The sequence below is a fragment of the Aquarana catesbeiana genome, linkage group LG05, assembly GCF_042186555.1.
Source record: "Aquarana catesbeiana isolate 2022-GZ linkage group LG05, ASM4218655v1, whole genome shotgun sequence".
NCBI classification, from domain to species: Eukaryota; Metazoa; Chordata; class Amphibia; order Anura; family Ranidae; genus Aquarana; species Aquarana catesbeiana.
The window spans coordinates 173,207,292-173,222,481 of NC_133328.1; the positions used below are offsets into that span (position 1 = coordinate 173,207,292).

At 40.1% G+C, this 15,190-nt stretch overlaps 1 protein-coding gene across 1 annotated transcript in view; it reads left to right on the plus strand.

Annotated features, from left to right (window-relative positions):
* The window catches only part of DNAJC13 (DnaJ heat shock protein family (Hsp40) member C13), a 288,371-nt gene that overhangs the window by 185,086 nt on the left and 88,095 nt on the right, over window positions 1–15,190 (plus strand). The window contains exons 24-27 of the mRNA XM_073630350.1: window positions 8,019–8,122; window positions 8,214–8,373; window positions 9,380–9,442; window positions 10,180–10,281. Coding sequence (XP_073486451.1) covers window positions 8,019–8,122; window positions 8,214–8,373; window positions 9,380–9,442; window positions 10,180–10,281 — 429 coding nt within the window. The remainder of the gene's footprint in view (window positions 1–8,018; window positions 8,123–8,213; window positions 8,374–9,379; window positions 9,443–10,179; window positions 10,282–15,190) is intronic.

Below are 15,190 nucleotides of genomic sequence, written 5' to 3' on the forward strand. Positions count from 1 at the left end.
GGGCTGAAACAACTAATCGATTAATCGACAACTAATCGATTATGAAATTAATCGATTACTATTTTCATAATCGATTAATCGGCCAGTAATATAATGGGGTTAAAAAAAAACCTAAAATGAGCCCGTTATAGTACAAAAAGAACAAATAATCGCTACTGCAAATATTACTTTTACAGTACTACACTAAAAAAAAATTAACCCCTTACAGTGGTGATTTTTTTGTACTATAAAGGGCTAATTTTAGTTTTTTCACCACATTATGTTACTAAACGTCTTAGACCTGGTTCACATCTATGTGTTTTTTTGGTGCTTTTTGCAGAAATGCACTACAGTTCATTCACATATTTTCCTATGGGACAAGTTCACGCAAAACGGTGCTTATTTGGTTCAATATACTTCAATAGAGAAGCTGCAGAAAAGCATGTAATAATTTTTTGCAGCAATATGTGTTTTTTAATCTGCCCAACAACAAATTGGCCAAAAAAATGCAAAAACGCAAATCGCAGCAAAATCGCGTGCGCAAAAATCAAAACGCACAGCAAAAAGCACTGCAGAAACAGATGAAAAGCAAACTGCATAGGTGTGTACTGAGCCACACGGATCAATTTTCAGACGAGAATATTCAGACGAAAAATCTTTGTACATTCACTGAATGAATGAACGAACGTTCTTAAAATTACTTTTTTTTTTAAGGAAGACATTGTTTTTGTTTTTAATAAAAAAAATTTGATCACTGAGTCTGATATTTACCAGATTCACCCTTTAATAGTATATACAGTATATCTCCTCTAATAGTATATACAGTATATCTCCTCTAATAGTATATACAGTATATCTCCTCTAATAGTATATACAGTATATCTCCTCTAATACTATATACAGTATATCTCCTCTAATAGTATATACAGTATATCTCCTCTAATAGTATATATCTCCTCTAATAGTATATACAGTGTATCTCTTCTGTCTGTTATGCTCAGAGTGGATTTGATATTTTGCTCCCTAACCATATAGTTGGTTATTTATATTTACCACTGCATAGAGATATTTAAGAATAAATTACCTTTTTTAAAAACTGTACACATTAACTAAATTATACACCACACTTTTTTTTAAGGTTATTAACCGAATAATCGAAACAATAATCGGCCAACTAATCGATTATGAAAATAATCGTTAGTTGCAGCCCTAATGGAGAGCTGAAAGTGTTATTGTGTGTAGTACTCACCATTTTTACAGCCAAATGTGTCTTCTCACAGGAGTAATTGGTTAAAATTGTATTTTTTTTACATATTTTAAATGTGCTGCTCTTTCCTTTGTATTTAAGGCCACAGTTTAAGATCTGATATACAAAACAGATAACCCATTCCTAAAGCCCCACTCCAGATAAAATGTATAGTTTTCTATACATTATGCCTACTCCTAGGCATAACCCTTCACAGTTAGGCATAGCTTCGTTTTTTTGCTAGTGTATTAGGTCATGCCTGTGCCGTCTCTGCACTCGATACATATTTTCCTGCTAGAATTCTTTCAGACGTCTCATTTGGGTACAGAAGACTAGCTTATCAGGATCTGTTGCCTATGGCTTATTGCCAAGAGGAATAGTACCTGAAGTTTGCTTTGAAATTGCTTGAACGGCCTGTTATGTTATCTTTTGAGACTGGACCCTGCATTGCAGGACCCTGTATGAATTCTCTATTGTCTAGTGGACTAGTTGGGGTGCTTTACAGGTCCAGGGGGGTACCCCCCAGTCGGGGAGTTGTGTCCCTGTAGGCCGTAAAGCCCTATTGACATTACGGCCTACAGAGGTAAGATCTGTAGGCTGTAATGCGGAGGTGGGTGAAGTTTGGGGTCTTGCAGAGTACCAGGGGAGGGGGCGAGAGAGATGTTCCTATTCAATAATGCTCTTGTTCCCATTCATAACTCCTGGCTGCTCTTGTTATGCCTGAATCTCATCTTGTCTTGGGTGGAACTTTGTCCCTGCCCTGTCTGCCATCCACTTTACCAGCATAAAGAATTATCAGTCAGATATTCTCAGCCATCAACTGACTTTGTGGGAGTGGGCACTTCACCCAGAAGTTTTCAAGGAACTCTGCAGAAGAGGGAGAACCCCAAACGTAGATTTTCTGGTGTCCAGGACAAATATAAAGCTTGGAGAGATTCATATCCAGAACCGGGACCCTGAGCATTTGTGGTGGATGCTCTGGTGACACCATGAGATCAGTGCTCTATGCCTTTTCATTGTTATATTTTTTTAACATGTTTGTGTCATAGGATTCAGGGGGATGGCATTCCAGTGAATCTGATCACCCCGTCCTCGCTTAGGAGAATGTGGTATTCAGACATTGTAAACTTGTCAGTGGACAAACCATGGACACTTTTGGATCAACCCATCCTCCTGTCATAAGACTTGATCTTCCATCCTTCTTTACAGTCACTGGCTTAAAGCGGGGGTCCGCAAAAAAAAAAAAAAATATTAAAAGCCAGCAGCTACAAATACTGCAGCTGCTGACTTAATATATGGACACTTACCTGTCCAGGGAGCCTGCGATGTCGGCAGCCGAAGCCGATCTGTCCGTCGGCTCCCGGGTGCTGCCGCTGCCATCCTCGCTAAGGGAGTCAGGAAGTGAGGCTGTGTGTCCTCACTTCCTGTTTCCCTACTGCGCATGCCCGAGTCACGCTGCGCATCCTCACTGGTCCCTGCTGTCTTCTGTCTCCCAGAAGACAGTGGGGGAGGACAGTGTAGGTGCTGGAAGTGGCGTGGATCACCGCATACGCAGCGGTGATCTATGCCAGGAGGCGGGAGCAAATACCTGTAGTAGACCGGTATCTGCTCCCTCCTCCCCCCTGAAAAGTGCCAAATGTGACACCGGAGGGGGATTCCAAAAAGTGGAAATTCCATTTTTGGGTGGAACTCCACTTTTAAACTGCATTACTGTTGAAGCCAGAGTCCTGAGCCTTGGCGGTCCTCTTTCAGAGACCTATTTCTTTGCATTTCCTGGTGTGTGCCTTTGTACAAGGTGTGACATGTATTTTTCCACTGGTTCAGATTCCGTTGACTCCATGGGACCGTTAGGTGGCACTTTCTGTAGTGCAGAAATCTCCATTTAAACCAATTCAGGATATTATGTTAGACCATCTGACACAGAAGGTAATTTTTTGGTTGCCTTTACTTCAGCTCATAAAGTTTTAGAATTGGCTGCTCTTACATGTAACGAACCATTCCTGGGGCTCCAGTGGTGATTTTTACTGTCCCAGCCTTCTCTTTACCCAAGGTGATCTTTGTTCCATCTTAAGGACATTGGGGTAACTTTTTTCTGTCCTATGCTTCAGAGGCAGAGTGCAGTGGTCATAATGCATCTGATCTTTCCCATTGCATCATACTTTTACTGCTTTATCTTCATTGCATTGAAATGAAACATTCGACCTACATTGATTGGTCTAATATTTCCTCATAGTGAACGTTGTCTCCTTGCTAAAAACTAAATACAAGGTCAGTGTTTAGAGACACTGTCGCCTCCAGTTCTGCACAAAGTGCCAGTGCCACCTGAAAGTCCGCCAGATCAGCAAGGTATACTAACCCATCTGCACTATCTCCACTGGAGCTCCAGATATGAGGGAGCACGTGAATCTCCCTCCCTTATCCTGACAGTGCTTGGACCTGAGCGGCCATTGAAGCCCCAACACTGTCACATGGAGCGCTTGTCCTGTCACTCCACCCAAGTAAACTCTGGCGCCAAAGCTTTCTCAGGGTGGACTCCTTCAGCCAGAATGCAGTGAGGGAGTGCAGAGACTATACCTTGGTGGGCAAGGTGGGCTGCCAAAAGACTGTCCTTAATCGGCATGTGACAGCGCCCCTTTAAGCCAGAGATATTTCAGTTACTTATTTTTATTTATTAGAAGCTGTTTTATGTAAGGTGTCTTTTTTTTATTGTGGAAATGTTATTCTCTTCTATTAATGGCATTTTTTTTTAATACCTCCAGCTGGTATTGTATTATCCCATTCTATCCCCCCCCAAAGAAATCTTTTGCAACAGTACATTTATACACAGTGCCAGATACATACAACTGCGACAAATTAACAGACAACGCATTATTAGCAAAGCATTACTTCGTTGTCACTATGAAGCCTGATTTGTGTTACTGAATCTGGTGTGTGTTCTGATGTAAAAAATTATTCTTGTAACAAATGTTTTGTGTTAATTAAAAAAGAAAAACATTTCTTTAAAAAAAACCCTTGAAAGTGATTTAAACCGTCAAGATTTACCTGAACGGGGAAGCAGAAAAAAATAAATACGTGGATTTTATTGGCACACATACAGTACCATTAAAATTGCAAAATGTTATTCCAAATAATTTTTTACAAGGATAAAAGCATTGCATCAAAAGATTGTGTGATATAAAAATACTACATTAGATTTATCTTCTTTGTATATGCATTATCTCGCAAAAGTGAGTACACCCCTCACATTTTTGTAAATATTTTATTATATCTTTTCATGTGACAACACTGAAGAAATTACACTTTGCTGCAATGTAAAGTAGTGCATGTACGGCTCGTATAACAGTGTAAATTTGTTAATCTGTCTCCTCAAAATAACTCAAACACAGCCATTAATTTCTAAACCGCTGGCAACAAAAGTGAGTACACCCCTAAGTGAAAATGTCCAAATTAGGCCCAATTAGCCATTTTCTCTCCCCGGTGTCATGTGACTTGTTAGTGTTACAAGGTCTCAGGTGTGTTAAATTTGGTGTTATCGCTCAACATGGCACCTCATGGCAAAGAAATCTCTGAGGATCTGAAAAAAAGAATTGTTGCTCTACATAAAGATGGCTTAGGCTATAAGAAGATTGCCAAGACCCTGAAACTGAGCTGCAGCACGGTGGCCAAGACCATACAGCGGTTTAACAGGACAGATTCCACTCAGAACAGGCCTCGCCATGGTCGACCAAAGGAGTTGAGTGCACGTGCTCAGCGTCATATTCAGAGGTTGTCTTTGGGAAATAGATGAATGAGTGCTGCCAACATTGCTGCAGAGGTTGAAGGGGTGGGGGGTCAGCCTGTCAGTGCTCAGACCATACGCCGCACACTGCATCATGTTGGTCTGCATGGCTGTCGTCCCAGAAGGAAGCCTCATATAAAGATGATATACAAGAAAGCCTGCAAACAGTTTGCTAAAGACAAGCAGACTAAGGACATGGATTACTGGAACCATGTCCTGTGGTCTGATGAGACCATAATGAACTTATTTGGTTCAGATGGTGTCAAGCGTGTGTGGCAACAACCAGGTGAGGAGTACAAAGACAAGTGTGTCTTGCCTACAGTCAAGCATGGTGGTGGGAGTGTCATGGTCTGGGGCTGCCTAAGTGCTGCCGGCACTGGGGAGCTACAGTTCATTGAGGGTACCATGAATGCAACATGTACTGTGACATACTAAAGCGCAGCATTATCCCCTCCCTTCATAGACTGGGCCGCAGAGCAGTATTCCAACATAACGACCCCAAACAAGTCTTCAAGACGATCACTGCCTTGCTAAAGAAGCTGAGGATGAATGGACTGGCCAAGCATGTTTCCAGAACTAAACCCTATTGAGCATCTGTGGGACATCCTCAAACGGAAGGTGGAGGAGCGCAAGGTCTCTAACGGCCACCAGCTCCGTGATGTTGTCATGGAGGAGTGAAAGAAGACTCCTGTGGCAACCTGTGAAGCTCTGGTTAGCTCCATGCCCAAGAGAGTTAAGGCAGTGCTGGAAAATAATGGTGGCCACACAAAATATTGACACTTTAGACCCAATTTGGACATTTTCACTTAGGGGTGTACTCACTTTTGTTGCCAGTGGTTTAGACATGAATTGCTGTGTTTGAGTTATTTTGATGGGACAGCAATCTTACACTGTTATACAAGCTGTACACCAACTACTTTACATTGTAGCAAAGTGTCATTTCTTCAGAGTTGTCACATGAAAAGATATAATAAAATATTCACAAAAATGTGAGAGGTATACTCACTTTTGTGAGATAATGTAGGTCCCCCTTTTTTTCTGTTTTATGTATAGCTTTACTAGTTTGTTATATCATAAAACTTATTAGACCATTATTACAAATATGAAGATGAGAGCTGAAAAGGAGGATCCAAGATTCCTCAACATGTTTCGCAAGATGAGCCGTTTCATCGGGAGGTTATAGAAATTGAAAATATGATCCTGATTATCCAAATAAACACATACAAGGTAGTAAATCACAAGAGTACAAGTATAACCCATATACAAACTCATATTATATATAAAAAGGAAAATAATCAGAAATTTGCTCATGACTCACTAAAAGCAGCGTGTCCCAATAAAGTCCACAGGGTAGCTATGCTTTGGGGCAAGTGTGAGAATGCACAGACAAGGTCCACTAGGAAGAGGGGATGCAGAAAATATGAATCTAGGTGCTGGTCTGCTAAAGACAGAACACCCAATGAGACCAGTGTATATAGATATATGTGTGTGTAATAGATATATATCTATATATCATGAAGAAACATCTACCTATAGATTATAAAGACATATACAGTATAAAAGGTCCTCCAACTGTATGTTCTGATACAAAACTTCAGTATAGATATCCACTCTTTATTCACCTAAATTGTAAGGAATTTGGTGGTTCTATAACAAACATCAATATTGTAACTAATAAATACCCTTAAAGAGCAACCAACAAATCATGGTACTGATAAACAGCCTCCCCATACCTTGGTAATAATAGAACACAGAGAAATATATAGCTACAGCAAACACTTTAGTGTAGGTAATAGCAATAAGACTACATTGGATAGAACATGGTGGAAACCCTCAGTCAGCCTATGTATGAGCAAGGAGAATATTTTGCTACAAAGATTTACCTTATCGGTCTGAATCCCTTGTGCTTCCTGAAGGCCCAAGGAAGAGTCTTGCAACTCCCAAATCTACCAGTTCTGGTTGGAGTTGTCCTCTTATAGCTCAATATTTTAGTTTAAAGGACAAAGTTCTACCTTTCTTGGTGAAGGCTAATTCCACCAGGAGTGTTGGTGCTTCCTAGGCTGTTCATTATTGGGCTTTGGTAGCTCAAGTTTGTAAGGCTGCTACCTGGTCTTCGGTTCATAGTTTTACAAAATTTTACCAAATGGATGTTTGAACTTCTGAGGACACCATTGGTCCTCGAGTCTTGCAGGCTGCTGCATGAGGTTCTAACTAGGGCTGAAACAACTAATCAATTGATCGGCAACTAATCGATTATGAAAATAATCGATTACTATTTTCGTAATCGATTAATCGGCCAGTAACATAATGGGGTTTAAAAAAACTAAAATGAGCCCTTTATAGTACAAAAAGAGCAAATAATCGCTACTGTAAATATTATTTTCACAGTTCTACAGTAAAAAAATTAACGCCTTACAGTAGTGATTATCTGCTTTTTTTGTACTATAAATATATATATATATATAATTTTTTTATTTTTTTTTTCAAAATTGTCGGCCTTTTTTTGTTTATAGCACAAATAAAAACCACCGAGGTGATTAAATACCACCAAAAGAAATCTCTATTTGTGAGGAAAAAAGACTTTTATTTGGGTACAGCATCATACAACCGCACAATTGTCATTTAAAGTGGCGCAGCGCCGTATCGCAAAAAATGCCTTGGTCATGAAATCTAGCACAGTGGTTAAACTTTCTAGCACAATTTAAATAACAAAAACGATACTGCTGTGATCTAGAGTCTCCCTAATTCAGCCTCAGATATAGACTTTAGTATAGACACACGATACATCGCTAAGTTTACTTCATGTGAGTATTGCATACTTTGTCCCAAACTTTGCACATTTTGAAGATCTTAATTACGCTTCTGGCGCTGTGCTGAGTGTGTGTATTATTATGTTTTTTTTTTGTGTGTAGAATTATGTATATGTGCAGCAAAGCATTGCTGTATAATTTTCTAAAGCAGAAGTTGACATATCCTCTGTCGTTTTATATTAACCTGGTGTGTCCTTTTCTCCAGGTAAAATATGAGTGCCTCTCTGATGAGATAAAAATAGGAGATTACTATCTACGTCTGCTTTTGGAAGAAGATGAAAATGAAGAAAACAGTGTTATAAAGCAATCGTAAGTACCCACGCGATGGATATATTTGGCAGTTGTGTATTCGGATTCCAGAAATGTCCATATAAAGCCTATTTTGCATGTTTTGCTGCAGGAATGAATTTTTCAATGAACTCTACCACCGTTTCCTCCTCACTCCTAAAGTGAACATGAAGTGCTTATGTTTACAAGCCCTAGCCATTGTTTATGGCAGATGCCATGAAGAAATAGGGCCTTTTCCAGACACAAAGTACATCGTTGGAATGCTTGAGAGGGTAATTGGTTTCTTGTGATAATGGAAACTGCAATTGCGTTTTAGTTGCGGTTTCATAGCATTCTTATTCCCCGGGTCCTGAACCTGGCTTGCAACTTCTCTTGAACTGGACAGACAATGAGATATTACAGGCTGTCTGATTGTGGAACCTTTAGATACATCTTGTGGGATTTGCTAAAACTTTTTGTCCTGAGCCAACCAATTAATCTACATGGCTATTCCATTAGAAAAAAAACACTTTGAAGAGCTCCTAAACAAAAATCCCATAGAGTTCTCCAAAAACACTTGCTACTTCTTGTAATACTTTTTTTTTTAATACCTAACAACTCCCCATTTCCTCCTCAAACCTCACCCTTTTTTCCTTTTTCATTTTCTTTCCCTTTACTTTTTATTTCCTCTTCTATTTCTTCTTGCCCTTGTTTTCCCTTTCCCCCTGCTCTCCCGCGATCTAACGTTATACCACCATCCCAACTTTCAGCCCTTAGAAATTACACAATAAACTGTTTTCAAAAACACAAAGTTTATTAACTGCTAAGTTGCAAAAATTACAGAGCACCATCTTGTTCAAACATTTTTCTCAATATATTGATACAGGTTACTTGTTGGAAAACACGGAATACTTGATTCTATAATATGTACTTTAGCCACAATCTAGAACTGTAATGGTAAAATAGTATGTTCAAAATGCAATAAAAATGTTAAAATAGAAAGCAATAAATCCTGTCAATTTTAAAGTGTAGCAACATCCTCAAAGTGCTCGGTTACTGGACCTTTTGATGGGCAAAGCTCTGATACTTTTTGAAACTTGGCTGTTTCTTCAACTTTTTGACTTTTAAAGCTAAAGCCCCAATAAGAATGTAGACTGTTATGGTGAGCTTTGGGATTTTTCTTTGCCAAGGTAAATTATATTTTTGATCTGTTTGATCTAATTTAAATGAAAAATCTGTTTCTTTAAAAGTAAATTGTAATTTATTTGGCATTTGCTTCACTTTTTTTTCTTATTTTAGTGCACAGACAGACTAGAAAGGGACAGGCTCATCTTATTTTTAAACAAGCTGATTCTTAATAAGGTAAGTTATCAGTATTTGGTGTTGAATATTAAACACTTGTGAGCTTTCTTAATGCTATAAGTTTTTTTGTAGCTTTTAAAAAGTAGAACTACTTGACAATTTCTTGACAATCTCTTGAGGGAGATTTTTGTTGGATTATTTCCTTTTATAAAATGCGGTAGGAAGAGATGGAACACACAAAGGTTGTCTGTAACATATGGACAAGAACAGAGACATGAACTATGTCTAAGAGAGCTTGCTTTTAGAGTATTCAGGTTTTACAAAAAGCCAGGCAATGCCCCAGCCTACAACACCCCACGCATAGTAAGCTGCAAAAGTAATTCTAAATAGTGTACAATAGTTGTCATATGGAACAAACTGTTTTTGGTAAAACTAACGCGCAAAGAAAAATGTCTACAAATAAGGCATTTTGATCTATGACAGGGTAATTAGTCCAGTGCAGGGGTCTCAAACTGGCGGCCCTCCAGCTGTTGCGAAACTACAAGTCCCATCATGCCTCTGCCTGTGGGAGTCATGCTTGTAACTGTCAGCCTTGCAATGCCTCATGGGACTAGTTTTGCAACAGCTGAAGGCCTGCCAGTTTGAGACCCCTCTAGTGGCAATGCGTTGTGTATGGTTAGCAGTCCAAAGGCTTGGTAGATTACACTAATGCTACAGACGTTGCTGCTACTACTTTAAAATAAAATGGTTATGGTTATAGTTTAAAGAAGCTTTTTGACCTTTTCCTTCCCTTCCAGAAAAATGTGAGAGATGTGATGGACTCCAATGGAGTCAGGATCCTGGTTGATCTTCTTACTTTGGCACATCTTCACACCAGCAGAGCTACAGTTCCACTTCAGGTAAGTAGATTATCTTTAATGCTTTCACAATTTTTTAGTAGTCTTTACTTTGTTTAAATTAAAGCTGGCCAGTTTAGCTAAGGCCAGCTTTAATTTCCGAATTTCGATCAGCGAGTGGCCGTCCCTGCTCAACAGAAGTAGATTGTCTTAACAGCTTCTGTCGAAGGGACAAGCTGGAAAACTTTTCTTGGTTGGCTGCAGCTGAAAACAAAATAAAAGCTATGGCCAACTCAAGACTCATGTCACACTGGTGATTCTTTAGCATTGATTTGTATCCACTACAGAGTTGCTTTTTTTAGGGCATTTTCAACATGTTACACCCCAAATGTGGATGTAACATGGTGCGAAAAAGTGAATTTGGCCTTTAACCAAACTTTCATTGCAGGTGTAGCTTTCTGGTGCATGTTTTCTTAACAATGATTGGCTCTCCTGCAGCAAGCGTTTGGTGAATGTCACATTTAAAGGATATCTCCACCTTTGAACCGGGAAAGAAAAAAACTCTTCCTAACAGCCTCCCCCTCCTTCTTTCTCCACTGCACTTATTTTTATTTTTATTCAATCATCTCCTGGCCAATGAGGGTCCTTTCTTTTTTTTTTTTCCCAGGAGTAAGAGGAGACTCTAATTGGACTGCACTGACCAATGACCTGGGCCATTGCACAGATTATGCTTCTACACAGCTTCTGGGGCTGTGGATGGAGTTTTCAAGTGTACGGACCTGTACACTGCCAGCTGTGGGCAGCAGATGTTTGAAATCAAATACAGACACGTGCAGTGAGGGAAAAAAGCACAGTGAGGCTGTTACGAAGGAATTTTTTTTTTTTCAGGTATGAAGGTGGAGATACCCTTTAAACCACCACAGTATTTGGTACTTTCACCTCTTCCTGACCAGGCCAATTTTCGGCTTTCAGTGCGCTCACATTTTGAATGACAAATATGCAGTCATGCAACACTGTACCTAAATAATACTTTTTTTTTTTTTTTTTTTGAGACCTAGTGTTTTTGTTTTTTTTTTCTGTTATTTAATTGGCACTTTTTTTTTTTTTTTCTGCTATATAAGTGAAAAAAATACCAAAAACGAAAAAAAAAAATTTTGCAAATAAATATTAGGGATGCACCGAAATTTCAGCTGTCAAAACATATCGGCCCGAAAATGGCCTTTTTGCCAATTTGCCAAAAAAGAAAAAAGGCCGATAATGGACCTGAAAATGGGGCGGGGGCAGGGCTTTGTCCCCCGCCCCTGGTGCCGCCCATTACGGGGGTGTCGTATAGCACAGAAGAGAGGAGAGCCGCCGCCACCTAGTTGATTAGAGCGCCGGGAACATCACAGCTTTCATTTCAATAGCTGTGTGTTCCCCGCCGCGTGCCGTCACATATAGCCCCTCCCCCCTGTCAGGGCACTTTGATAGACAGATCACTCTTCCAATCCTGGGATGGGTGATCTGTCTATCAAAGTTCCCCGGACAAGGGGGAGGGACTGTATGTGACGGCGTGGGGCATGAAAGCTGTGATGTTCCCGGCGCTCTAATCAACCTGGCGGTGGCTCCTCCTCTTCCCCTGCACAGGCAAGGCTGCACTGGGGACGCACAGGCAAGGCTCCACTGGGGACACACAGGCAAGGCTGCATTGATCTCTTATATCATGTCCCCAGTCTCTGACCATCTCCTGTACCATGTGCCCGGTCTCTGACCATCTCCTGTACCATGTCCCCAGTCTCTGATCATCTCATGTATAAAAATATTTTGTAAAAACAGTCATTTTCGGTATCGTCATTTTCGGTATAGGTTTCGGTTTTCAGCCTAGTGTATTTTTCATTTTCGGTATCTGTTTCTGCACCAAAAAACCCATTCGGTGCACCCCTTTCTTCATAAGGTCAGGTCAAAATGTATTCTGCTAATTTTTTTGGTAAAAATAATCCAAATCAGTGAATATTATTTTGTTTGTGTGAAAGTTTATAATTACAGTCTACAAACTATGGTATATACAGTGATACCTCGGTTCATGAACATTCTGTTTACGAACAACTGTTTGCAAACAACAGAAAAGTTCACCAAAATTTTCTTCAGTAAGCGAACTCTGCTTCGGTTCATGAAAACGAGCCGCAGCCATCTTCCCTGCTCTGACACGTTCATATTGAGCAGTGCAAGATGAGTCTTAGGCAAACCAGTCCATTCAGATAGGGGTTTCTGCCCCCTGACTACCGTGAGGGTAGCTTGATTGGGAATTCATATGAGTTCTACAACTTTATCATGCCCTCAGATGTTCTTTTCCTTGATGCACAGTACTGTTTTCTGGCCCCTAGATTAGTCGTTTAAATTGGGGTTTGGGATTTTTTCAAACAAGGATTAACCACTTCAGCCCCGGAAGATTTGGCTGCTGAATGACTGAATTGGGCGGACACTTTTGACGCATTTTTGGGACCATTGGCTTTTATACACCGATAAGTGCTATAAAAATGCACTGATTACTGTAAAAAATGTCACTGGCAGGGAAGGGTTTAACACTAGGGGGCAATCAAGGGGTTAACTGTGTTCCCTTTGTGTGTTTCTAACTGTAGGGGAGGGGACTCACCTAGAGAAAATGACAGATTGTGGTTTCTAGCTATTAGGAACTCACAATCTGTCTCCTCACAGAACAGGGATTTGTGTGTATACACACACGTCCCTGTTCTGCCTCTCGTGCCCACGATCGCGCGTGGCCGGCGGTCATCACAAATGTCGGCCACGAGCATCGGCACCCCCCAAGTGCAGTGCGTGCCTGCTATCCTGCTTAAAGAAGCCGACATATATAGCTATGATGGCTTGCGGGATTGTGCCGACCTGCCGCAGTATAATGACGGCGGCTGGTCAGCAAGCGGTTGAAGAGCTATAAATTTTTTTTTTTTTTTTTTTTTTTTATTTATTTTATTTTTTTTTAGATGTACACATGAAAGAGGTCAGCTTAATGTAAAAGACCGTATGTAATATATGTTTAAAATCTTTTTTTGTACATACATTTCATAATTGTATATACAGCATAAACATAAAAAAAAGTTCAGAACGGATTAACCTGATTTACATTGAACCCTATGGGAAAGTTTTCCTCGGTACGCAACCAATGCGGTTTGCGACCAGAGTCGTTACACGAATTAAGTTTGTGAACCGAGCTAAGGTATCGCTGTATTTGAAAATTGATTATTCCTGATGTACTGACTGCCTATCTCATTTCACGAGGCTCAAAATGCCAGCACAGTACAATTACCCCCCAAATGACCCTTTTTTTTGAAAAGTAGACAGTCCAAGGTATTTAGTAAGAGGCATGGTGAGCTTTTGTACATTTTTTTTGTCAAAAATTTTGTGAAAAAAGTTTGTGAAAAAAAAAAAAATCATTTACCGTAATTTCCTCATTTTCCAAAAAACTTGTTAAGCTGTAACACGTTATTTCTCACACACAGCATAGGCATACTTATAATTACACCCCAAAACACATTCTGCTATGTCTCCTGAGTATGGGAATACCACATGTGTGAGACTTGTTTCACAGACTAGATGCATAGAACACCCACAAAGTGACAACATTTTAGAAAGCAAACACCCCAAGGTATTTTTTTTTTTAAGGGGTCTTTTGAAGACTTCATTTTTTGTTTTTGTTTTTTGCACAAGAAAATGAAAATACATTTTTTTACACAAAGTTGTCAATTTAATAAGATATTTCTCACACACAGCATGAGCATACTTAGAATTACACCCTAAAACACATTCTACTCCTCCTCCTGAGTATGGCGATATGTTTGAAACTTTTTGGACTGATTATATACCAGACATTGTATCTTGTGTATAACACAATTCAACCAATTGTATCAAAACCAATGTACTATAATTATGACCTCTCTACAACTGATCAGGGAATATAGCTTAGTGTAGTGTCAGCTATAGCAGTGGGTGTATTGTTTTTATGTTACTATATTTGTGTTAAAGAGGAAGTAAACCCTGATGGGTTTACTTCCTCTTTGTTTCCCTGCAAAGGTAAAGCATAATGGGCTACTATGCATCGCATACTCACATGTCCATAAATGAGTAGGGTCCAAAGTGTATTAAACAAAAAGACCAGATGGCCACAATGGTTAGATGGGTAGAAGCAAGGTAGAAAGAATATTATCTCCTCATTCCGAAGAGAGGCAGACACCGCGCTCCCCTGTGTGCAAACCGGGACGGTTCAGCAAGGAAAACTGGGGGAGAAGAAAAAACAGCCCATATAAATTGGCCGGATCGTGGGACAATGCGCCCCAATATTATTGCGGTATACAATAGGGATAGGTAAGGGGATAAAAAAAGCATGTGTATTGTTACTAAAGATAACCCAAAGAAAACGCTGTACCTGAGACAATAATATATATGGTAACAGGAGGCAGATTTGGTGAAGTGCTTCAAAAAGTCCCCTATTTCATCCATATAGGAGAGGGCTTTTTGGTATTCATGATGGTATCCTCCTTCGAGGCGGTGCCCTATGCCCTGTTCCATTCCAGGCCTCTACAACAAGACATCTTGTTGGTTTGGAACAGGAGAGGACAGGCTCTGGATTATCCAATGTTCTTATCTCCTTAGGCACGCTGAAGCTTAAACTGGTGGTTGCAGGATCAGAACCTGCGAAAGGGAAAATCCTTCCTTCCAGTAACTTGGAGAGTACTGACTACAGATGCCAGTTTCTCAGGCTGGGGAGCGACCCTAGAACGGCTCACAGCTCAGGGGAAATGGTCAAGGACAGAACAGATCCTTCCCATCAACGTCCTGGAATTACAGGCAGTACGACTGGCCATATGGTCCTGGATGGTGGAGCTTCAAGACTGCCCTATTAGGGTTCAGTCCGACAATGCCACTGCAGTGGCCTATATAAACCACCAAGGCGGTACCAGGAGTCGTTCAGCTCTGAAGG